This window comes from Macaca fascicularis, chromosome X (genome assembly GCF_037993035.2).
Source record: "Macaca fascicularis isolate 582-1 chromosome X, T2T-MFA8v1.1".
Classification (NCBI taxonomy): Eukaryota; Metazoa; Chordata; class Mammalia; order Primates; family Cercopithecidae; genus Macaca; species Macaca fascicularis.
The window spans coordinates 145,845,828-145,872,585 of record NC_088395.1 but is presented as its reverse complement, the minus strand read 5'-3'; the positions used below and the strand labels follow the sequence as shown (position 1 = coordinate 145,872,585).

Genomic DNA, 26,758 nt, shown 5'->3' with positions numbered 1-26,758 from the left:
GGCACTATTCACAATAGCAAAGACTTGGAATCAACCCAAATGTCCATCAGTGACAGACTGGATTAAGAAAATGTGGCACATATACACCATGGAATACTATGCAGCCATGAAAAAGGATGAGTTTGTGTCCTTTGTAGGGACATGGATGCAGCTGGAAACCATCATTCTTAGCAAACTATCACAAGAACAGAAAACCAAACACCACATGTTCTCACTCATAGGTGGGAACTGAACAATGAGATCACTTGGACTCGGGAAGGGGAACATCACACACCGGGGCCTATCATGGGGAGGGGGGAGTGGGGAGGGATTGCATTGGGAGTTATACCTGATGTAAATGACGAGTTGATGGGTGCTGACGAGTTGATGGGTGCAGCACAGCAACATGGCACAAGTATACATATGTAACAAACCTGCACGTTATGCACATGTACCCTAGAACTTAAAGTATAATAATAATAATAATAATAATAATAATAATAATAATAAAAAGAAGAAGAAAAAAAGCTGCTGCTGCATTGTGTTTCACTGTACTACTGGCATATCCCCAGACATGCCAGTTTCTCAGTATGAGCTGTTTCTCAAGTCCTGGCTCAAGGTTAGAATCATTTCTATAGAACATCTTGTATATGTTCCAGCTTCTTTTTACCATCACCCACCATCACCTCAATAATCGTAAATAAGTGTTGCACCTTTTTGCAGAAGAAACTTTCTTTCGTGAGCAATTCCAGTCCTACAAGTATGAAACACACAGGACAGATTCTAATGGACCATGCAGAGGCTGTTAGCTCAGAAAAGATACCCATTCTTTTTTGTTGTTGTTTTTAAATTTTTTTAGAGATGGGGTCTCACTATGTTGCCAAGGCTGGAGTGCAGTGGCTATTCACAGGGGTAACCATAGCTCACTGCTGCCTCTAATTCCTGGGCTCATGCCACCCTTCCACTTCAGACTCCTGAGTAGCTGGGACTACGGGTGTGCGTCACTGTGCCCAATATACTTATTTACTGTTAGATACAAGCTTCTTTTCTTCTCAGCTATCCATGATAGTCTGATATTTGTAAAGAAGTAGACTCATCATAGCTACAACATCCCACGTTTTCTTTTCTCTCTCTCTTTTTCTTTCTTTCTTTTTTTTTTTTTTGAGACATAGTCTCACTCTGTTGCCTAGGCTGGACTACCAGTGGTGCAATCATAGCTCACTGCAGCCTCAAACTCCTGGGCTCAAGCAATCCTACCACCCCAAGCTCATGAGTATCTTAGACTACAGGCATGGGCCATTATGCCTGGCTAATATTTTTAACACTTTTTTTTGATAGACAGGGTCTTGCTATGTTGCCAAGGCTGATCTTAAACTCCTGGCCTCAGGTGATCCTCCCGCCTTGGTCTCCCAAAGTGTTGGGATTACAGGCATGAGCCACTGCTCCCGGTCCCCAAGACCCCACATATTCTTCGTGTGTTTTTTGTGGTAAATAAAGATGAGAACATATTTTTAAGGGGCAGTATAGCGTAGTGGTACAAATTGTAAACCTAGACTGCCTGGCTTATAATCCCAGTGCCATCACTTACTGGCTTTATAAACTTGGGTAAGTTCTCTGGAACTCAATTTCCATATATAAAATGGGCATAAGAATAGAACACTCTCATCATGGAGTTAAAGACAAAATAATCTAATATTTGTGAAGCACTTTGAACATGCGTGGCATATGATAATGCTCTAAGTTTTAATGTAATTAATAGCAGCCTAGTGAATGGTCTATACTAATATACCAGGCCTGGTTATTATTTGGTACAGCCACAACTTCTGGTTTCAAGAAAGAAACAGCGTGAATGCCAAATTCTGTAGTATTACATGTTATAAAATCTCTCTGAGCCTCAGTTTTCCCATATTTAAAATGAGGAAAAGAATGCCATCACTTGCTAAATGCTGTTTGCATTAAATATAATATGTGTTAAGCACCTAGGATTGTGCATGCCTAATATATAGAAAGTCGTAATACATGTTTGTTTCTTTCATTTGTAATAAGTAGGTCACATTTTGGGGAAATACTTAGCTGATAGATACTGTACTTAGTTTGGGGTTCTAGTTGTCACAAAGCAATGTTACATTTACTTGGGGGTCAGGCTTTTGGCAAGCTCAGCTGTCCAATACGGCTGAGATTGGATACCAGGAATACACTTCAAATGCTTCTTAAGAACAAATAATCATCACAAATCTTTTGCAGTTGACTCAGTAGGCCAGTCCAAGTCCTTTAGAGTCTGTAAAATAAGGCAATCACTTAGAATTAGGGAGGCAACTTATAAAAACTAACATGTGGCAGGGAGTAGAGACAGAGATGTACAGGTTACAGTTATTTCAAGAAAGAATAGAGTTCTGCAGGTATCCCTGCAGCACATCATTAGATTTTATCATGTTCAAGCTTATGATGATGCCATTGAATCATTAGGAAAAGGATCTTCTAGCTTGCCCCAGATCTTAGAAAAAAAAATAAAGAAAAAGGATCAGTTATGTTGTGTGCCTTTGATTAAAGAATTCAAGGATGCATGTAATATTTTCTAGAAAGATTTCCATCAGAAATCACTATGGTTAAAAAGATGGTTGGTTCTTCAATGAATACACTTTAGTTATCTAGAAAATTAACTTTTTATGAATCAACCTTATTTTCCAAGAATGCCAAATAAATAGAGAGTTAATACATAAAATAAGTTCTAATTAGTGTCTTAAATCTGTTTTCTTAGGCAACTCAAATCACTTTTTACTAGTATGTATCAAAGTTATTTTGAAAAATATCATAGTTTTATTTTTCAATTTATCTTCAGAGTTAGGACCTAGAATAAACTTAATTTGAGCTGGATAGCCTTGAAGAAGAATTATACCTACAGAGATGCTAATTTAACTTTTATTTGCTGTATTTCAGATTGAAGTGGTGCATGATTGTCAGGAGAAGAGAAGTTCTGGTCAATCCTCCAGTTTGGACAATGGCAATAGCTTGGATGTCTTAAAGAAGTATCCTTTATTTATTAATATAAACTCATATACACATCTAACTGTGGGAGTCTGGTTCAGTGTTCAAGGCCAATGTAATTAGAAATTTGAGTTCACAGAATGGGGTTTTACTGGGTGTGATGAAAAGAGCACTAGTTTAGGTGTCAGAAGTCCAGGTTTTAGGCCTGGCCAACCTATGGCCTGTTTATGTGATTTGAAGAAAATTAACTAAACTTTTTCAGAATGTTGCTATCCTCTTTTTTTTTTTTTTTTTGCCCAGACTGAAATAAAATGGAGGTTTTTGTTTATCATTCTTCAAAAAGTTTTATTATTATTTTTCATCGACACGTAATCATTGTACATATTTATGGAATACAGTGTGAAATTTCGATACATGTGTACAATGTATAATGATCAAATCATGGTAATTACCTTATCTATTAATTCTTCAGCTTTATTGATATATAATTGACAAAATTACATATATTTAAAGTGTACAATGTGATGCTTTGATATGTGTATATATTGTGAAATGATTACCATATCAAGTTAGTTAACACATCTATCACCTCACATAGTTACCATTTTTTTTGTGTGGTGAGAACAGTTAAGATCTATTCTCTTAGCAAATTTCGGTATACAAAATGAATAGAATGGTACATCAAAAATTACAAAGGATTATACAGATTTATACAATGTTATTTAATAGATGTTAATAATGGTTTTGTTCACTGTTATAATGGTATATTAATATTCTAGACATAAGAATATTCAACTTTTTAATTTTATATTACAGAGTTGTAATTAGCAAGCATTTTGCAGCAAGTTGTAGGTACACATATGTGTGTATGAGATACATACATATATATATACACACACACGCACACACACACACACATATACTATAAAGCTCTCAAATGTTAAATGCTTTAATATCCAAAAAGAAAAAGAAAAAAAAGTCAAAAGTATAATTTAAAATCAAATAGGTTACTTATACTGGGGACAAGGGAAATGAGTTTTAAATATGACGTCAATTGGAAATCACATTGAAAAGAAAATATATTTTATTTTCCAGAGACAATAAACAAAATTATTACAGAAATGGGTGGGGCGTGGTTATTCATGCCTGCAGTTCCAGCATGTTGGGAGGCCCAGGCGGGCAGATCACTTGAGGTCAGGAGTTTGAGATCCGCCTGACAAACATGGTGAAACCCTGTCTATACCAAAAAATACAAAAATTAGCCAGGTGTGGTGGCAAGCGCCCGTAATCCCAGCTACTAGGGAGGCTGAGGAAGGAGAAACTCTTGAACCCGGGAGGTGGAGGTTGCAGTGAGCTGAGATTACCCCACTGCACTCAAACCTGGGTGACAGAGTGAGATTCCATCTCAAAAAAAAAAAAAAGAAAAAATTTTATATATATATATATATATATATATATATATATATATATATATGAAATATAACTATGACCTACACTTTGGGAGACATGGTAAAAAAAAATCTACTGCCTCCCTTAGAAAATTTCAGAACATTACTGGGAAAAGGGAAAAATAGTGCCTAAAATGCTAATACTTATTTTTTAGGGAAAAAAGGGTATTAAAATTCATAAACTATGCTACCCCAAAACAATAAAAACCTCAGACATTTAAGAATAGTTATTGTGAGTTTTTAGTAAATTTATTCCTAATCTCAGTGAGTTAGAAATAAAGTTCTTTAAAGCTTATAGTAACCCTTGAGCATATATATATATATATGAAAAAAGCAGGAGATATATATATATAAATGAATATAAATATAATGAATAAAAACCACCCATAAGACTATATATATAGTTTTTATTCTAGAAACCATAAAAGTAGTTTCATATTTTGATGCTAAAACAAAAACCATTGATAGTTCCTATGCATTAGCTAGTTTTACCTTCTCATGATGATAATACTTGAAACATTGCAATATAGATCTCAGTAATAAAATAACTGATAAATATGGTCTTTTCATTTCAGCCACGTCCTAAATGAACTGATACAGACTGAGAGAGTTTATGTTCGAGAACTGTATACTGTTTTGTTGGTAAGCTATTCAAATTGTATTTGCCCTCTCTTTTCCCGAATGAACCCTTGCTACATTCATTAGAAGGTGTTTAGGGACAATCTTCTACTTCCATCTCCTTCCCTGGTTGTCATATGGCAGCAGTGGGCATTTCTTTTATTGTTGGATGCAGCATGTTGGCTAAACGTGCACATTCAGGCTCTCCCTCAGTAATGGAAATGATTGATTTAGAGTTTATTACAGAAGAGAAAATGTTCTCTTAAGGATACAGCCGATTGTTACTGTTATTTCCAGGGTGCTATTTAGAGATTGTGATGTAAAAAACTGAGAATGGGATAAAATAGTCATTTGACAAAAATGTCGTGATACGAATTTGGTCTGAAAAAACCTAAACACATATTGCCAATTTAAGGAGAAGCTGATGACCTGTAATCTGTTTTTATCTTGGTTTCTATCTTGTTTCCTACACTACAAGCTACTCTGAAGGCCAAAGAGCTATTACTTTATTCTGTCTATTGACTGGAAAACCTTGACTTCCTTTCCTTGTCCTGCCTTCTCAAAAAAAAAAAAAAAAAAAAAAAAATCATGGATAACTTTGGGTAGGAGATTTGAATTGAATTAAAATTGAATTAAAATTCAAACAACTTCACCTTCAAATCCCCTAATATTCTGCTGTACCTACACCATTAGTAGCCCAACCAAATGTGCATGTAAATATTTTAAAATGCATGAATGTATTTATTTTGGGTAGGGTTATAGAGCGGAGATGGATAATCCAGAGATGTTTGATCTTATGCCACCTCTCCTGAGAAATAAAAAGGACGTTCTCTTTGGAAACATGGCAGAAATATATGAATTCCATAATGAGTATGTAATTGCTGAATTGAATATTTATTTTTTATGAAACTATTTAAAGTGCTCTCTTGACCAGTTTATTATATTTCACATAAAATCATGTAATTTTTTCTCTCTGAAATTTTCACAGCATTTTCTTGAGCAGCCTGGAAAATTGCGCTCATGCTCCAGAAAGCGTGGGACCTTGTTTCCTGGAAAGGGTTAGTTAAATTATTTTTTTAAATATATAAATATGCACCACCAAATTGGCAATGCACTTATAAGAACAGATTTGGCGACGAGATAGGTACTTTATGTCTTTATGTTTTTGGAGAAGGTACATTACTCCAGTGAGTATTTAATACCAAACCAAGTTTTGCTGCAGAAATGAAAGCACTGGGACATCCAGAGCATAAAAATGCCCATTCCATTCTGTGGTATCAAATGCTTCAGTGGCTCAGCTCTTGAACACTGACTCCTGGGTAATCCTAGTAATCCAGGGACAATCCTGGCTATGAAGATGTAAGAGTTGGGATCATCATAACAAAACTATCTGGGGCTTGGTTAATTTTTTTGCCTAAAAAACACCTTATTATTTATAATATTTGTCTTATTAAAATACATGTAAAGTTTTAGAATTGGATCCAGTCTGACTTCCAGCCACCAAGGCATCTATCACAGGAACTTCATAGAAACAGAGAGCTGTCAGTTCTTTTCATTCAACAAAAGCATTACGGAGGCCCATTCCTCTGTGTCCGGAGTATGGTTAATACCATTGACTTTCCAAGTTAGTGATCATACTCTCCTTCATTAGAGTTTTCTGTTAGAATATTTTTCATGTATGCTTCTCTGCTTATGTAGTTTCTCTTCTTCCTGAAAGATTAGTTTTGTCTTGATTTATGAGTTTATTCAATAGAGGTGATTTTTGAAAGCTTCAAAATAGATATCTTATCCCACAAAGTGTTTATGAAATGAGAAGAGAATAAGGATAAGAAAGAACTGTGTGTCAACCTTGCTCAACATGTTCTAACTTTATTTTTTAATTTAAAAATTTTTTTTTTTTTTTTTGAGACGGAGTCTTGCTTTGTCACCCAGGCTGGAGTGCAGTGGTGCAATCTCGGCTCACTGCAACCTCTGCCTCCTGGGTTCACGCCATTCTCCTGCCTCAGCCTCCCAAGTAGCTGGGACTACAGGTGCCCACCACCACGCCCAGCTAATTTTTTGTATTTTTGGTAGAGACAGGGTTTCACCATGTTAGCCAGGATGGTCTTGATCTCCTGACCTCGTGACCCACCTGCCTCGGCCTCCCAAAGTGCTGGGATTACAGGTGTGAGCCACCACGCCCGACTAAGATGTTTTAACTTTAAACACATTTAAGTTATGACCAAATTCTTTCCCAACTTCCTCAAGCAATAGCAGTTTATCCTTCCTTTAGACTCTATAGTATGTAATGTCTGTCCTACTCATTGGAGACTTTATATTTATTGTGCTTGTGTACCTTTACATGTATACATGAATTTTTCCCGAAACTTAATGGAAAGCCCTTAGATCCAGAGTCTATATCCTATATATTGTTGTATCTCTCATTAGGTTAGCAGCGTTCTTAATAACCAGTTGTGGTTTAATAAATGTTTATTGATGAATTATTTATTTATTCAACAACCATTTACTGGTCACCTACTATGCACCAAGCATTGTGCCAGATAATGTGGATACCAAGCCCAAATCTATTTAGGTATAAAAACAGGGAAATTATTAATTGTGTAGAAGATGACTTGCATTAGATTCAAAATATACAAATGGTCCTGGGAAACTCCAGAAGAGGGGCATCTTACATAGAATGGGGGTATAAACAATGGTTTTATAGAAGAGATAACTCATGAGATAAATGTTAAATAATGAGTAGAAGGTAGCCCATTCATGAGGGTCAGAGAAAGAGGATTTCAGGGAGAGAGAATTGCTTAAGTGCCTAAATGGATTATGCTACAATGATAATGTCCCAATGATGAACCTAGGACTGTAGGCTCTAACTTGGAAGTCATATACAAGTTCATTCACTAGGGAATCAAGAGACTAATAACAGAATATATTTCTTGGCACCCTATTAGTTCATCATTATGCAAAAAAGTAGGTTTCTATAGTTCAGACAGAGAAGGCTCCATCTAAGCCTCAAGCTTGGCAAGTGGAAGTTCTGATATTACTTAGATAATTATGTGTCCTTCCACCAGATGCAATGGGCATGCTGTTCTTGGAACGTAAAGAAGGCTTTTGACCAGCTGCTAGTACAGTAGGCCCTGTAGGCCACATTTCCTAGGATGCTTGGTTACACTCTTGTTTAGCCTTTCTTGATGGCAAAAGTCATATTCACAAATTAGTAATACATTTGAATTTGTTTTTTATCACAGAAGGATGATTTTCAGATGTATGCAAAATATTGTCAGAATAAGCCCAGATCAGAAACAATTTGGAGGAAGTATTCAGAATGTGCGTTTTTCCAGGTATAGTAATTATTCAAGTATTGGATATACTCTTTCTGGAAGATATTGGGATATTTATTAATCATAAATTCATTTTCTACTTTAAGTACATTACATATGCATATACGTATATAGGTTAAAGAGCAAATCCACCCTCCCCCCAACACACACAAACACATTTGTAACTTCCCAGAGGCAAACACTTGCAGCACTTTTAGCTACATCCTTTGGTATTTACCTCCATAGCTCCAAATGACATGCTTATCTTTCTCCTTTCTCCTATGGAAGATGAAGACTTAGCTCTCTTTCACAGCCTCCCACCCAACTACCACATATACAAATATACTTCTTTTCTTTCAAAATCTCCACTATAGTCATATCGTAATTTTGGTTAGATATACAGTGTTAAATTAAGATTATGTAATTTCTTTGCTCAGCTGAATCATGTGGTATAATAGGGTTGCTTTTCCTTCCCTTCTGTTTGTCTTGCGATGGTCTTTTTACTCAAGTTTTCTAGATACTTATCATTATTCTACCCCAGCCTCTCCCAGATGTGGGAGTTACAAAAATCTCTTCTTATTACATTTAAACACGTTCTATTTCCTCTGAATTTCATATTCTTAAAGAAATATCTCCTGGGATTTTCTGTCTTGCTTGTCTAGACTCACTAGGCCTGTTGCACAGCTGTCATCTGGGCATCTTGGTGAACATAATTTTTGGAATTCTCCTCACCTGTCGTCTGTTGCATAGGCTCTCCTCCTTCCTAGGTGCCATGTCTTTATCTTTCTTGTTTACCTCCCTTATTTGGTGGAACACATCCTCCAGTAGTTTTCCTGAGAAAGTGTACACAGTACATAGAAGTTTTTGAGAGTGTATGTGTCTGCAAATACCTTTATTCTACCCTAAGACTTCGTTACTAGTTTGGCTGTGTATAGAATTCTAGGTAAGAAATAATTATACTCAGAATTCTGAAGGTATTGCTTAATTGTCTTCTAGCTTCCAGTGTTGCTATTCAGAAATCTGATGCCATTTTAATTTTTGCTCCTTTGCAGGTGACTTAGTTTCTGTCCTCTGAAAGCTTATGAAAACTTATTTTATTTTCAGTGTTCAAATGTTGGCACTGTTTTTTATCCATTATGCTAGTCTTGGGGTGATAAATTTGAATTTGGAAACTCCTGTCCAAATTTACTTGGAGTTTTTCTTTGATTTCCTCCACCCAATTTTCTCCATTTTCTCTTTTTGGAATTTCTGTTGCACAGATATTGGATATCCTGGACTGGTCCTCTAATTATCTTATCTTTTCTATTTTCTATTCTTTGTCTTCTTACTCTAGTTCCTAGTCCTTCTATTGAGGTTTCCATTTCTGCCATTGTGTTTTTAATTTTGAAGAGCCCTCATCCTTTTTCTATTTTTTCAATGTTTCTTTTAATAGAATTATGTGCCGGGCGCGGTGGTTCAAGCCTGTAATCCCAGCACTTTGGGAGGCCGAGACGGGCGGATCACGAGGTCAGGAGATCGAGACCATCCTGGCCAACATGGTGAAACCCCGTCTCTACTAAAAAAAATACAAAAAAACTAGCCGGGCGAGGTGGCGGGCGCCTGTAGTCCCAGCTACTCGGGAGGCTGAGGCAGGAGAATGGCGTAAACCCGGGAGGCGGAGCTTGCAGTGAGCTGAGATCCGGCCACTGCGCTCCAGCCTGGGCGACAGAGCGAGACTCCGTCTCAAAAAAAAAAAAAAAAAAAAAAAAAAAGAATTCTGATTTCATTTTATGAATTCAGTATCTTCACTCATCTATACAAAGATGATAATTGATTTTTCTTTTAAAAATTGTTTTCTTCTCCCTGCACAGCTTCTGTTGTCTTCATGTTGCTTTTTTTCTTTCTATTTCTCTTTGTTTGGTTCCTATTACCCATCTTTGATGCTCTCCTCAAATGTCTGGTGATACTTGTCTATCCACTTACATTAGGAGTGAAGACTAAAAATCTCATTGGAAGTTTCCAGGGCTTGTGTGGGTTTATTGACCATGATCCTCATTGTTGAGTTATTTGTCTCAAGCTATTTGCTTGAAGGGATTCCCCCATACCTGTATCTTTGGAGCATTTCTATTAGGCTGGTCAGAGTCCTTGAATTGCTACCTTGTGTATAATGATCTGGATGCTTGTGTTGTAGTAGCCAAGTTAGGAGAAAAGACTAAGGGTCACTTGTTTGAGATATAACATGGAGAGTGCTTGAATATTTTTCAATATGGTACTCTGCCCTAAGTTGAACTTTGTATCCTTTAGTCCACAGGCCCTGTGTTTTACTCTTTCTAGATAAACATCCATTTTTCTGCCAAAGGAAGGGAAGAGAAGGCACCCAGCTGTGCAAAGTAGTATGGTTATCTGAGAGTCTTATTGCTTTTATTTAGATTTTTCATGCCATTTATTTTCTTTTTGTAACAGCTGTATTGAGATATAATTAAAATGCCATCAGTTCACCCTTTTAAAGTATACAATTCAGTGGTTTTACTATATTCACAAGGTTGACAACCATCACCACAATCAATTTAATAATGTTTTTGATCACTAGAAAGAAACCAGTACCTTTTAGCAGCTACCTTCCCTTTTTTCCCCAATCTTAGCAGCCCTAGGCAACCACTAATCTACTTGCTGTCTTCAATAGATTTACCTGTTCTGGAGATTTCATATAAATGGAATCATACAATATGTGGTCTTTTGTGTTTGACTTCTTTCTTTCATTTAGCATAATATTTTAGTGGTTCATCCATGCTGTAGCATGTATTAGTTTTTTATTCCTATTTGTGGTTGAATAATATTCCATTATATGGATATATAGCATTTTATTTATCCATTCATTGATTGATGCACATTTGGCTTGTTTCTACCTTTTGATTATTGTGAACAATGCTGCTAAGAATGCTTTTGTACAAGTTTTTTTGTAGACATGTGTTTTCATTCCTCCTGGCTATATACCTGGGAGTAAAAGTGCTGGGTCATATAGTAACTCTACATTTAACTTTTTTGAGAAACTGCTGGACTCTTTTCCAAAGTTACTGCACCATTTTACATTTCTGACAGCAGTGTATGAGGGTATTAATTGCTCCATATCCTCACCAACATTTGTTATTATCTAATTACTTCTTTAAAAGACTTTCAACAAGCATCCTTTCTTGAACCTCAACTTTACCTCCCACTTTCAGAGGTACTTGGTGTCTATAATCCATGAGACTTTGTGGAGGGCAGGGAGGAGATGTTTATAATGTAAATTGAGTTGCTCCTTGGCTTTTTCCTCCACCAACTTGAAATCCACTTTTCTCCAGTGTGCTCAGTTGTTGACCACTTCTAAGTTTGGTTTCCAGTTTCCAAATTTTGCTGAAGTTTTCCCCTTTCTCATCTTCTTCATAACTTTGTGATTTTGCCTAGTAAGATAACTTTTCCATCATTTTAGTTGGGTGTCATGAGTGAGGAGAGTTAAGTGCGTGTATCAAGTTGGTGCAAAAGTTACTGCAGTTTTTGCCACTGAAAGTAATGACAAAAACCGCAATCACTTTTGCACCAACCTAATAGCAGTCCTCCATCTTTAACTCTTGTTTGAATTAGATTGTATGTTGGATTTTACCCATATTCAGAGGAGAGCCATGGTTCTTATTCAGGCGTATTGTTTCCCCAATCCCTTCATGTTCTGTACTTTCTCTATGCACATTTCATCCTAAATACCTGCATCTTGCCCTGACTATGGACCCCTACAATGTTCCCAAAACTCAATGTCATGACCTTTATATTTATAGTGGCAATGGGCCAATTACTGGTTGAAGTATAGCACCAGTTGATGAGGGCTTTATTTGTGATATTAACAATTTTGTTCTCATATCCAGTCTGATTTATATTCAGCACAACCAATTTCTTTTCTGAGCCTTGGCTTATAGAGCTTGGTCTTTTGTGAATTTTCTTGAATATATTAAAGAATGTTTTAATCATGTTAATCAATAGTCATTCCCTGCTTTCACACCTTTTAAGCATTCCACATCAATATGAATTTATATTTGAACACTTTTAAATCTTTGAAATGTTGAAATTGTTTACCTCTCCAATCCTTGAAACAGTGTTTATGGTAGTTTTTCAGATATACTGTGTCTTGTAATTTCTGTACTATAACAGTGATTTTTCCAATAAATTTTCTTTGAGATGTAAGAAACATTGGGGCATTAGGTTTAATCAATGAACACTTGGCATTTTCACAGGGTGCATGTCTTAATTTAATTTTATTGATATTTATCTTTTAATGACAGGAATGTCAAAGAAAGTTAAAACACAGACTTAGACTGGATTCCTATTTACTCAAACCAGTGCAACGAATCACTAAATATCAGTTATTGTTGAAGGTAATTATATGAAGCATTTGTTTGTTTCTTTACTTTTTGAGTCAGATAGGGCAAAGCCATTAAAAAGGAAATAGTTTACTAGAAAGCACTAGAAATAGGTAGGCTCAATGACTGGGAAGGCTGGATTTGGCAGAATTTTGCAGTGTGCTCCATCAATTCACTGTGGCTACAAATGCCATAGACATAGATACCAGGCTGAGAATATCTGGAGTCTTAGCTATTTAATTTTTCATACAAGTTGTGTTGATTTCCGCCCAATGTTTTACTGAAGAACTTTAAATATTTATAAGAAGAACTAAACAAACAAATATTTCTTATAGTTTTGAGGCTGTATTTCATAGGGGCCTTCCTAATGAAAAATGTAAATGGCACTCCCCTGGTATAATGCAAAAGGATTACTAGAATCTTGTGTTAAATATAAATACAATACGACTTGTTTTAAAATGAATTTTCATAATGTTCTATGCTATATGCGTTATGAGTGCATCATGGCTAAAACAAATTATTGTATGTAGAAGACAAAAGAACCCTACATGTAATGGCTTTAAAAACTGATCTCTGATGTGTCTTAATAGCTATTATACTTCAATTCCAGAAGCATTAAATGTCCTTTGTTTTATAATATTCAGTCACTATTCTACTTCCTGTATTTTGACAGTTATTAAAAATATTACTGCAGCAAAGAGCATGTAAAAGGAATTACTCCAAAATGTGACATTATATTTGGATTCCAGCTTGAAAGCATGTTAGCCAAAAACTTATTCATTTCAATCAGATATTAATATCTGCCTAATATTAATTCCTGATTTCTAATTACAGGAGCTATTAAAATATAGCAAAGACTGTGAAGCATCTGCTCTTTTAAAGGAGGCACTCGATGCAATGCTGGATTTACTGAAGTCAGTTAATGATTCTATGCATCAGATTGCAATAAATGGCTATATTGTAAGCACATTTTAATAATTGTTGGAATTTTAGAGGGTCAACATCTCAACGTCCCTTTTCCCCTCTTGGAACCAATTGAGAAATAACATATAAGAATCAGATAAATGGAGATCAAAATGTTGATATTACTACTGATAATGCTAAGTGGAGAATTGGCTTCAGATCAGCAGTCAAATGGATTTATGAGATCCCCCTTGTCCATAACGGTCTTCCCCCAATCCCAGACCTGGGAGATCCTGCTTAAGGAATGCTTGGGTCAGCTAAGAAAACGTATTGTTTCATAATTGCTGCTTGCCCCTATAGATAGGAATAGACAGGAAAGAAAAGAATCAAATCTTTAGCACTTGTGTCGCCTTTTAACAGGTTAGCTCCACCCAGTGGGAAAACTTGAACTGGTATATATCATGCACCAATCAGGACTGAAGAAGAGATGGGGAGACTTACCCTGGCTGAAATACCTCCAGATGATATGAAGCCAGAGAAAAGGAAGTTTCTTTTGTCCCCCACCCCCACAGTAATTTTGTACTTATGTGGTGCATGCCATGTTTTAACATACAAAGTTAAGTTTTTAAAAAACATAAATTATTCTTCAGGGTTTTAGTAGCTCAAGCTAAACACTAACATGTTGATGTCAGAGAGCTGAATGTAGCTTTGCTTTCTACTAATGGGTTTTGATTTTCCATTCTAGGGAAACTTAAATGAACTGGGCAAGATGATAATGCAAGGTGGATTCAGTGTTTGGGTAGGACACAAGAAAGGTGCTACAAAAATGAAGGATTTGGCTAGATTCAAACCAATGCAGCGACATCTTTTCTTGTATGAAAAAGCCATTGTTTTTTGCAAAAGGCGTGTTGAAAGTGGAGAAGGCTCTGATAGATACCCATCATACAGTTTTAAACACTGTTGGAAAGTAAGACAATTTGTATCGGGTAATGTAGTATTGTTTCGTGTGTGTGTGTGTGTGTGTGTGTGTGTGTGTGTGTGTGTCTCCCAGTTTGCACATTTTTTTTTGTTTCAAATAGTACATTTTATACTGTAGCTGCACATCTTTGTTGTTTTTTTTTTTAAATCTTAAGTCTTATGTAGAGGTCAGATGAATCATAACTTCTCTGCTTGAAGTGAAGGTGAGGGAATTCATAGCTTTGATTCCTGCCTTTCTTCTCACTACGATATTAGGTATTCCCCAAGGGGGCCCCCTAGCATCCCGAAGAGCATGGCTTGAGATTATGAGGAGTGTCCCGGCCTCCTCAGAAGCACTCTCTTTCCAGTGGCACTGGGTGAAGTTCTTGGTCTTATTAGAAAGGAGCCTTATGCTGCAGGAGAGACAGGGAGGAAAGAGTTGCCTCCTTTTCCTCAATGCAATTTAAAAATGGATAACTTTTGTATCTAGCATGTCCCCACCTTCCTTTCCATGTTCCTCCTCCATTCCCTAACTCCACCCTTCCTGGGTGTTCAAAGCCACCTATAGCTGAATCCTTTCCATATCTATCCTGTTCCATCTTTCAAAATTACTTTATTCTCTCCTATAAACTAAAATCCCCATTTTTTTCCTAATATTAGTTTGTTATTAAAATGAGAACAGTTTTGTTTGGGGAAGTTATTGACAACCCAATGATACTTAACAGCTGGTTTCTCCATTAGAGAAGAGGAACTTCCAATTCACATGATACCCATAATTGACAAATTTGAAGTTTTTTTTACATCTAATGAATTTCATCTTTTGAATTTTAAATTCTAAAACCAATATAACATTTGTCACAGAAAATTTCAAAAATAGAGAAAATGATTGTCCTTAATTCACCAACCACTATCACATTAGTCACTTTTCATGAGCATGTTCTTTCATGGTTCTCATCACCAGTATATTTGACAATTGATAAAATTTTCAGCAGCAGTTATAAAGTGGACAGGCAATATGTTTTGAGACAGGCATGAGGTGTTTGTATTAGGAGACTACCTATAAGCAGGCCTTGCTTTTGATTCTTCCCATAGGATCAGCAGCCCCTAGTTGTTTCTAACAAGGTTCCTGCCCAGGGTCAGGTCAAAAAGAAGTAGTTCTTCCTATCATCTATTTTCCCTGCTTCACTCTGAACCCACAGCAGCTTCTTTAAAACTCTTGTTTTCATCCAGTTGCTCCTTTGATTTTAGCAGTCCACCTCTAAGCCCCCAAATCTCAAAGGGCCTTCTAAGTCATTAACAAACATTGATTGAGAACCAAAAACTTGTAATCTATGTCACAGAGGGCTCAAATCTCTTGCTGTCTATATACCTATTCCTTGGGAATGTACTTTACCTTCATAGGCATATTTGACCCAAATCCATTTGATGTACATTTTATTGTGAGGTGACCTAATTTCTACCTAATACAGTATTTCTATTTCATATTAAGTTTCTATTTTACCTTTAATTTGTTACAATGATGGACATGCCAACAAAAGGTTTCTTGAGTACATTAAAGTAAGGGGGATATTAGGTGATTAAGTCATGAGAACTGAAACTGCAGTTAAGTACCATGGAAACAGAGAAGGTGGGATAGATGCAAGAAACATTTCAATAGAAAGTAGACAGATGGGCTTGATGACTTACTAGCTACAAAAATTAAATAATACCTGACATTGAAGGAAGAAAATCTTTCTGATTCTTCTTTGGTTCCCCAGTAATGCCGAATATCCTTAATAAAAAACATTAGCCAGTGATGCCTATAAGGCTTTAGACCAGGATTCCTGGGAAAATGGTGATACCACTGAAAATTAGGATATTTCTTAGGGTTCACTATGCTCACTTCTGCTTGCCTGCTTATCATGAGATTCCAGCATTAAGCAATTGCTAGCATTCCTAGTCAATGTGTTGTTTAACAATTTGGGTTATTGTTTTCAAAGTCTTACCCTTTTTAGAGAGGATCATAACCTTCTCTCTCACTTTTTTGTAACTTTTGTTTTAGATTCAGGGGGTACATCTGCAGGTTTGTTACCTGGCTGTATTGCATGATGTTGAGGTTTGGGGTACAAATATCCCATCACCCAGGTACTGAGCATTGTCCCCAAGAGTTAGTTTTCCAACCCTTGTCCCTCCCCCTCCATCCCTCCTCTGGTAGTCCCCAGTGTCTGTTGTTGCCTTTGTCTATGTCTCTCACTTTAAATGAACTCTTGTTTTGACTGCACCATACAAACCTGGAACCCCATGGCCTGACCATGTACTTTCTAATGATTTATATGTTATATTTTAAGTTGGCCACTTATATACAAGGAAAGGCCCTATCTAAAGTCAAAGTTCACCAGATGGGGAGATTCAAGTCCTTCAGATTCCTTAGTTCATGTGTTTATTATCATTGATTTTTAAAAATTTAACAAACCTGCACATAGTCCTTACTATGTGCAATACATAATGGTTAGATTTCCAGGGCAACTCAGAAAAGTTCACTTAATCGATAATGATGTACTAGATGTTTGCAATAAAAAATAACAAAAAAATTGCAATTTAAATAGGGGAAGGAGTAGAAAGCAAATTCATACTTTATTTTTTTTATTTTTTTATTTTTTGAGATGGAGTCTAGCTCTGTCGCCCAGGCTGGAGTGCAGTGGCCGGATCTCAGCTCACTGCAAGCTCCGCCTCCCGGGTTTATGCCATTCTCCTGCCTCAGCCTCCCGAGTAGCTGGGACTACAGGCGCCCGCCACCTCGCCCGGCTAGTTTTTTGTATTTTTTAGTAGAGACAGGGTTTCACCGTGTTAGCCAGGATGGTCTCGATCTCCTGACCTCGTGATCCGCCCGTCTCGGCCTCCCAAAGTGCTGGGATTACAGGCTTGAGCCACCGTGCCCGGCCTATTCAAATTCATACTTTAAAAAGCTCATTATAGAATCTAAGCATTTACTCCATGCTATTTAGTCCTTATATCAACCCTATGAAATAGATGTTCTTTCCATTTTATAGTTGAGGAAACTGAAGTTTAGAAAAGTTAAGCAACTTGCACCAAGACATATAGCTAGCAAGTGAATAGTAGAGATGTATTCCAATCCAGACCTCTCTAACTTCAAAGCCTGTGTGCCTTCCGGCTTATCATGTTATTAAGATAAAACCATGTAATGAAACAAAATTAATTTTTAAAAATATTGAATATGAGATCACTATTCATCTTAAATTGTGGTATTTGAGCGGAAGTAGGTTAGTTGGAATGGTGGAGTGAGAATATAAAGATAGTTTGGGACACTGTGAAAATAACTTCTTACTTACATTCAGGGTGGATGTCACGGGTTCTTTCATTAATATGTTAAGTTACATTTCTAAGCATAAGTACTTTTCTTCTCCTTGGTATGGCAATCTCCCTGGCACTACCTTTAATGCTTATCAGCTCTAACTAGGGCCATTTGGGGAGCTCATAACTAGAACAGAGAGTGAGATACTCCTTTAGATAATTACGTATGAACTGAAAGAAAAGAGGAAGGCAGAAAGGACTAAAAGAATGTTTGTGCAAAGGAATGAGATTGCCCAAAATGCAATTAGCCAAGCTGTTAGCAGAAAACGATGAAAGAAAATGGAAGAGTTTATGACTTGCACGATCACGTTGAGGAAAAGAAAAAACTGTGGTAAGGAAGAGATATTGTGTACAGAAGTTTCACTGGGTACAAAAAGACAACAATGTCCCATGACATATTATTTGTTTTTTTTTAGAAAGGCCAAGAGATTGGTGGAAAATAGAGAGATCCTTGTGTACCTGGCTGGTTCTCTCCTGTCCCATAAATTAAATGTTTGTAACTTGTAAGACTTCTATCAAAATAAATTAAAATTTGTAAGATTAAATGATCTGTCAAATGATTATTCTAAATAACCATTTAAATTAATTTTCAGTGGCTTTTATTTATTGATGTTTAATTACTTCTGTGTTTGACCTAATAATTTGTTTTAATAGTGTACTATTAATTTATAACATAATTAGATCTTAGATGGGCTACTTGGATGTTCAGATTTATAACATTTGTGTCAACCACTGAAATGAAGCATGCAATCTGAACTACAAAGTGCATAGTTCAATGAAAACATTTAAATACTCTCATCTATTATTGTAATTATCATTTCATATTCATTTAATATAACATGTATTTTTCTGCCCAAGAGAAATTGTTTCATTTAGAATATGATAGGGTAGATTTAATGTAATTTCATATTCGAAATAAAATGCTCATGAAAATTTTGACTTATTTATTATAGATGGATGAAGTTGGATTCACTGAATATGTAAAAGGTGATAACCGCAAGTTTGAAATCTGGTATGGTGAAAAGGAAGAAGTTTATATTGTCCAGGTTGGTCATTTTAAAATTCTTCTAGAAACCAAAACTTGCATTGAAATACAAAAGCCCAAATTTATAAACAAAAATAATTTTGGTCACATTTCACAATTTCCACTCCTTTCATGTAGGTCAGTTAAATATCATTTGAATATTCTTTGTGATGTATTTAAATGTTTTCTAGTAGCTACATTGAGATGTGCCTGTGGTGTTCTCTAGGGCTTCAAGTTTTCACAACTACATAGGAGACTTATCAACTAGAGCTGACAGCTTGGCAGGTACTTCTCTGTCCCCATCGAGTTTCCAAGTTATGGAATTGTAATATTTCTGAGTTCCTCTTGTGCTAAGCGTTCTAGGGGTACCTGATTATGAGACATGGGAATGTGACAGTTCAGACTTGCTTTCTACTTCTAAAGAACATGGTTAAAGCCCTGGCCAGTTGTATAGGGTCCAATGTGTTTCAGGGAAGGGAAGAGGAATCAGAACATTTCAAGAGGATGTTGTCATTGCAATAAATATTTGTATCATGACTTGTCAATGTGCTGTTATCTGTTAAAAATGCTCAGTGTGTTTTGTTTGTTGTAATTCTTTACTAGTTGACTACAATCTATGAAAATACGTTTTCTTGGTTTGTTTAAGATATAATATTTGGTATCATTTAACAAATATCTTGTAAGTAATGGGAGGATATTTAAGGAGCCTTTCATGTTACCATCAGTCACCAAGGTTATTCTGCAATAGATGGTCTTTTCGGAAATAATAGAACTTGTTTTATTTTACTAAAATTAAACATCAAAGCATTATATTTTAAAAATAATCCTCCTGTAAAGACAAAATAAGTGAAATTATATTTCACATTTTCATCCAAGCATTATTATACCATAATTTAAGGGCAATTTCAAAATGGATTTTTTTTGAGACAGTGTCTCACCCTGTTGCTCAGGCTGGAGTGCAGTGGTGTGATCTCAGCTCACTTCAACCTCTGCCTCCCAGGCTCAAGCGATTCTCCCACCTTGCCCTCCCAAGTAGCTGGGACTACAGGCACGTGCCAGCACACCTGGCTAATTATTATTATTTTTTTGTAGAGATGGGGTTTCCCTATGTTGCCCAGGCTGGTCTCAAACTCCTGGGCTCAAGAGATCTGCCCACCTTGGCCTCCCAAAGTCCTGGGATTACAGCAAAAATGGTTCTGATTGTATTATCTCATCTAATCTGATAGTGAATTATTTGCTTCATAAAAATTTTAACAATCAGATGGTTAAGATTTGAGTATGGTGTTATAGGGAGTCGATAATATTTTATGTACACAATTACATTTGTTTTATTATAGTACATCCTTTTTGAAAGGAAATGTGTACCACCTCCCTTTGTTTTTCAATCTTCAGGCTCCTAATGTAGATGTGAAGATGACATGGCTAAAAGAAATAAGAAATATTTTGTTGAAGCAGCAGGAACTTTTGACAGGTAAATTCAAGCATGCATTCTTCAGAACACGAGGTATAGTAACAGCTTATTGATTCAGATTTTTAAATTATTTTTCCCGAGAATGGGGCTGATATTTACTTTACACTATTACAATGAGAAGATTTGTTAATTTAATTAGTAGGAGATCGAGATTCAGAGGGTTGTTTAAACTATTTTGAAGGTGAACTTTACACTAGAAAATGAACCCTTGTGCTTAAGAAGCAGTTGAGAAGCAACACAGTGAACTGATTGTGGTAATTCCCAGTCCTTTCCATGAGATGATTCTGCTTAGTATCTCGAGTAATCATTGCTCAATAATGTTGGAATGGGAGCCAGTTCTACTGCTAAAGTTGAACTTCTTGAATAAAATATTATATGATTCAGACCTTTCCAGATTCAAACTTGAGACCGGCCTTCCCTCTGATTATTTCAAGTCTGTGAAGGTTAAGTCTAATGGCAAGGATGCGTGTGTGTGTGTGTGTGTGTGTGTGAGAGAGAGAGAGAGAGAAAGTAATTGGCCTTCAAGGAAGTAAGAAGTATGACTTCTGAATGATAATACGCTTTGTTTTATTTCTCAGTTAAAAAAAGAAAGCAACAGGATCAATTAACAGAACAGGATAAGATTCAGATTTCTCTTCAGCAGAATGATGAGTAAGTGATTATTCTTTAAGAAATATCACTCCTGCAATCTTTTGTATTCTGTATGTAACATGAAACAATGTAATTAAAGTATCTCAGATAAGAACCATCCACCAATTTAGCAATAACTCATCAAATTCCATAAACACATCATTTTCTCAGGTCCGGCCTTATATTGGAGGCTGATAGTTCTTAATAGTTATCCCTTGGGTTGATTTTTAAACATGATTGAAAATGCTTTATTTTTAATATATCATTGGAAGAATTACATGTAGGCTGACAGGAAAGGAGGCTGCGCTCATAAGCCTTTTTTTTCCCAAAGTATTTTTGGTCATCTTTGATCTGATTGGAAAAAGAGAGTTGTAAGAATATGGGAACAGAGCAAATGAAGGACTGGTTCACAGTTTTACAGTCTCTTGATGGAGACCTCTTGCTGGTGATTTGGCCTCTCTCTACATAGACAGAAGGTATGGATCCTGGGAGGGAACTGAGCCTGGACACAACCAGGAGTTGTTAAGGAAGCTGGCAGTCTTATGTAACAGCACACTGGTATGGGTTTAGAGATGGAGTCATCGTATTCTGACTCTAGAAATTCCAAAAGGTGGAGTTTTCACTGAATGTTTGCATCTATGCAGAAAGAATTCTCTCATTGATTCTGAAGGCCTGGCACAGAGATTCACCATGCAGCATCTGCATGCTCTGGGGATCATTGAATGACTTATTAGAAATACTGTTTTTTCCTTCACTGCATGTCATCTTTCCGAGGTAGCTAAAATCAGATGAAACATGTGATGGTTCACGTGGAGATTTAGGAGAACCATTTAAAAGTTACAGAGAAAGTCTTTATCTTTCAGAGTTCAAAAAACTCAATCTTTTTTTGTACATTATAGGAGTAACATCTTTAGGTTTTATGCAGTGATTGACTTAATAGTAGCTGGTACATACTCAACAATATGAATCAGTTGAAGGTTTCATTTTCATTTATATACAACTTACCTGATTCATCAATGTTATAAGTCCACAGAGCAATGGGGATTGTATACAATACACCTACTTTGGGTCTAGAAGGGAGCAGTTTTTCTCCTTACATGATGGAGAACCTGCCGGCTTGGATCTGAGATGTAAGCTTTTGTATATTATAACCTATTGTCACGCAGATTTAAATAGGGAGTATTGGCTGTTTGGATGGATTCTCAGCATGTTCTTAACACTTGATGTCAGTGGAAGAAATACCACTTTAAATTTCTTTTTACTTTTAGACTGTACAAAAGCTTACTTAGTTTTATACATCACTATTCCAGAAAGCAACAGGGAGCTTTTATAAGTACTGAGGAAACTGAATCGGAACACACCAGCACTGTGGTGGAGGTCTGTGGGGCAATTGCATCAGTTCAGGCAGAAGCAAATACAGGTATGTGTCATGGTCATCCTAAGACAAGATTCATGGGTGTGCAAATTTTTACCTTTCATTGTTAATTTGGAAATCTACCCACTTGATATTTTTGTATAAACAAAATACAGTTAACCCATTTTTATAAGACTCTCATGTCTTGCATATGCAAGACACTCTGATGGGCACTAGAGAGTATTGGTTGTCAAGGTGTGGTCCCTGGGCCAGTAGCATCAGCATCACCTGAAAACTTTTACAGAAGACAAATTCTCTTGCTCTATTCAGACCTTCTGGATCAGAAACTCTGGGAGCAAGGCCTAGCCACTTGGGTTTTAACAGGCGCTCTCTCTGTGATTCTGATGCGTGTTCAAGTTTGGGAACCCCTGCTATAAAGGATAATAGTGATGAATAAAACATATATACTGGCTTCAAGGAATGCGCATTTCACTTACCCTTGGTTTAATGAATAGAGAAGAGTCATTAACAGCTGGAATATTTATTCTTCCTCTGTGAATGGTTTTATTTGAAGTGATTTTGAATACTTTATTTAATTCAACAAATATTGACATAACACGATCTGCATTCCAGGAGTTATACAAAGTGCTAGGCATATAGTCTAATTAGGATACACTCAGCTGCCATACTCATGAAGCTAGGAGAATAGAAAGATAGTTAAGCAATTAAAAGTAAATTTGGTGAGTGTTACAGCAGGGAAGTACAAAGTGCTGTAGAAGCATACAGGAGGATCACCTAAGCAACTCTAGGATCAATAGCATAGACTTCTTTGGAGAAATGCCTAACAGTGTGCCTGATACTCAACACTTTAATATGATGATCCTTAATATGGAAGATTTCTCTACTGGTTGAGGAGAAAAAGGTAATGATAGTGTTGTTGAGTTTCCAGTTATCCAATTAAAGGTCACTTCCCTCAGGTCATCTATGTTGTGGCCCCCAAAGAAGTAAGGAGAGACCAAAGTACTAATACCTTCATTTGGCAGGTGAGGAAACCAAGTTAGAAAAAAGTGACAATGACTTTTCCAAGATTGCATGAATAGTTTAATGTGGCCAGGATGAGATCTGTTAATTTGCTGCTTACATTAGATTGATTAATCCATTTTTTAAAATTCAACTTTTTAAAGCATTATAGCTAGTTTTATTTCTCACCTTGTGGTAAATTAGCACCATCAAGTAACTGCCACATTCCACACTTTTCTTATAGTTTGGACTGAGGCGTCACAATCTGCAGAAATCTCTGAAGAACCTGAGGAATGGTCAAGCAACTATTTCTACCCTACTTATGATGAAAATGAAGAAGAAAATAGGCCCCTCATGGTTAGTAATAATATATTAAATTAAAATTATTGAGGCAGTTTTACTAATGAAACATAGGTGGAGCACATAGGGGCAATCTTTTGTCAGCATCCTTGAGGCCATTAGGAGTGTGCCATTGCCAAAATAGTTGAAATAAATCTTATTATGAACATCAGGAAGCACTTCTCTCTTTGAGTAGAACCTGTTTGACCTATACATAGAACTTCTACTGAAGTTGATGAAATAGTCAATCTTTCCAAATCTCTATACATTGCCCAGTTTTATCTTTAGTAGAGCTTCACCACTGTGTTTTCCATCCAGACATGTGAAATAAAATCAGAGAACAAAGGAACTTCAAATATACTTTAAAAACCAGTTTGGATTCCAGATTAAAAAATAAATGAAATTAGCATTATACGTTAAAAACTATTTAATAACATCTTGGGATATATTTTAGTGTGTTCTCAAAAATGTACAAATGATATAAAATCTCAGCATATTAGAACAAGGGAGCACCCTGTAAAATTAAAGGAGGTTGCTTTAGGGTCAAAGTGTTTATAGAAGGAATAGTTTGCAAGTTGGTAGGATACTAGTGGGTTATTAAAGAGGAGGTAGGACTGTTTGGGGGTAAATCCCTACTTTTCTAAAGTCACCAGCTTGGAGGGTAGGAGTGATGCTTGGAGGTAGAGTGCTCCTTGGTGCCCTTCAGAGGAATCAATTACATTTGGCAGTTCCACTGTTAGTGTAAGAGGGTAAACCTCGTCTCTACTAAAAATACAAAATTAGGCGGCTGTGGTGGCGCATGCCTGTAATCCCAGCTATTCAAGAGACTGAGCCAGGAGAATCACTTGAACCCAGGAGGTGCAGGTTGCAGTGAGCTGAGATCGCGCCATTGCACTCCAGCCTGGGTAAAAAGAGTGAAACTCTGTCTCAAAAAAAAAAAAAAAAAAAAAAAGAGGGTAATGGCATGGATAATCACAAAGCTGTACAGCATTGACTCTGAAATGCGGTCTTTAAAAAAGTAGATATTGTTTCTCCTAATAATACGATGACCATAATACATATTTGTCTGATAGTTTACAGTTTGCCAAATGATTTCTCAATTAATATTCATAGTATTAGTATGAAAAAGAGCAGGCATTATTACCTTCAATTTACAGAGGAGGAAACTGAGGCTTAGAGCGGAGAAGGTATTTGTCCAGAGTTAATTGTCTATACCTGCAGTTCTCAAACTTTTTAATGAAGGAAGCCTTTATATCCTTAAAACTTGAGAACCCCAAAGAAATGAAAAAGGCAAATAGTGTCTTAATGTATGTTGACCTTGCAGACCCCTTGAAAGGGTCTCAGGAACCCACAACAGTCTGTCTCCCACACTTTGGGAATCTCAGGCTTAGACTAATAATAAAAAGAAGTTTAATTTCTTTCATTAATGTTGGCAGAGTATGGAATGTATAGAAGTAGTTTTTAAATGCAAGCAAAAAGTCAGAGGAAACCGGTTTGTGTTTAACCGTTTGCTGTAGATGATCTATGAAGGCATTGTAAAGAACTCAGTTTTCAGCATTTTTTTTCTAGCTATGGTATCATAAGATAAAGTAAATACGCAAAATTGAAGAATGCTTTAATCACAGAGGATGGGAATGTAGAAAAACCTATTAGTTTCTCTCTCTTTGTCCAATAATTCCTAAGGAAAACATACAAAAGCGCAACACAATGTATTCCATATACCCTTCTTCCCTGCCAAAAAAAGAAGCTGGAATGGCCTGCTCTTTGGCCTCACTTGATCAAGTTGTAAACTGAGCAATAATGGGTGCTGCTTCCCTTGTAGAGACCCATGTCGGAAATGGCTCTTCTATATTGATGAAGCTACTATGTCAAATGGCAAGTAGCTCTTTCCTGCCTGCTTCTCAGCTCATTTGGAAAAATACTGCGCAAAAGACATTCAGCTCAAATGATGCAGATGTTGTTTTCAGGTTAATGGACACACCAAGAAACCACAGCACATACTTCTTTTCTTTCATTTAATAAGGCTTTTAATTATGGTACGCTGTCTTTTAAAAATCATGTATCTAATGTGTCAGATATTGTGCTTGAAAGATTCTCATCTCAGAATACTTTTGGACTTGAAAATTATTTCTTCTCTACTTTGTAACCAAATGCAATTGGTGTGCCTTGGATTATTTAGTTTATTAATGAATTAAGTTAAAATTACGGCTGCAAAATTGGTAAGGTCAAGTAAAGCACAACATTATGATTTAATATGCTTTTGTTGAAACCACAGCTTTTGTGCCCATTATTTTAACCTGTGTAAAACAATACAAAGCCCAGAAATTCTTTTTGGGGCATGAGTAAATTTTGTTCAGGGCTACTGTCTGTATGTGCCCAGATAAAATTTTCATGAGAGTAGTTTACAAAAGCCCTATTTAAAAATTATTATTTTCACACTTGTTTTTTTCTGGATTTCTGCTTATAATTAATGTAACTTAAATTAGTTGTGCTCTGCTATTTTCCCTATATTTCATGTTGTAATTCTTTTTTTTCAAATAAAAATTGATTCTTCAGATTAAATAAACTTATTCTGCCTTTTTTTGTCCCCCATCACATACTGCTTCATGTCCATCTGTTCCTGCAAAGCTTCTGCAGCTACCACATTTACCAGTGAAGTAAAGAGTAAATTCTTCATGTCGCAGAGCAGGCAGTTATGCAAGTGGTTTTGCAATCAAGTTTGTACCATAATTTTTAAAAACAACTTTACAGTCTCCAGGCAAATATAGAGCCTAGCAGACTGCAGGAAGAGAGGCTCAGAAGACGTCCTGATTAGACATGGAGATGTCATTCAGCTTCTCCATGGGGATGCTGAGGGTCAATGGTAGGTGTGTTTGCAAAGCCTGTGATGATCTCCAGCTGGGGCACATAGATAGCTAATCAAATGTTCTGCTTTATCTGTATCTTTGTTATACAGTCTCTAAAAGCAGAAATATCACAGCAATGGCTTTCATTTTCA

At 36.3% G+C, this 26,758-nt stretch overlaps 1 protein-coding gene across 19 annotated transcripts in view; it reads left to right on the top strand.

Moving 5' to 3' along the window:
* The window catches only part of MCF2 (MCF.2 cell line derived transforming sequence), a 95,487-nt gene extending 69,161 nt beyond the window's left edge, over positions 1–26,326 (top strand). For 7 of the 19 annotated variants that reach the window (XM_045383254.3, XM_065538723.2, XM_015444205.4 and 4 more), the window contains 14 exons: positions 2,917–3,005; positions 4,988–5,054; positions 5,785–5,900; positions 6,019–6,088; positions 8,273–8,365; positions 12,634–12,726; positions 13,546–13,671; positions 14,360–14,581; positions 18,876–18,968; positions 20,339–20,417; positions 20,996–21,068; positions 22,316–22,467; positions 23,666–23,778; positions 25,583–26,326. In XM_045383254.3, coding sequence (XP_045239189.2) covers positions 2,917–3,005; positions 4,988–5,054; positions 5,785–5,900; positions 6,019–6,088; positions 8,273–8,365; positions 12,634–12,726; positions 13,546–13,671; positions 14,360–14,581; positions 18,876–18,968; positions 20,339–20,417; positions 20,996–21,068; positions 22,316–22,467; positions 23,666–23,778; positions 25,583–25,615 — 1,419 coding nt within the window. In that variant the 3' untranslated portion in view covers positions 25,616–26,326. The remainder of the gene's footprint in view (positions 1–2,916; positions 3,006–4,987; positions 5,055–5,784; positions 5,901–6,018; positions 6,089–8,272; positions 8,366–12,633; positions 12,727–13,545; positions 13,672–14,359; positions 14,582–18,875; positions 18,969–20,338; positions 20,418–20,995; positions 21,069–22,315; positions 22,468–23,665; positions 23,779–25,582) is intronic. The other 12 variants (XM_065538724.2, XM_005594718.5, XM_074029046.1 and 9 more) reach the window with 2 other exon arrangements.
* The last annotated feature ends 432 nt before the right edge of the window (positions 26,327–26,758 follow it).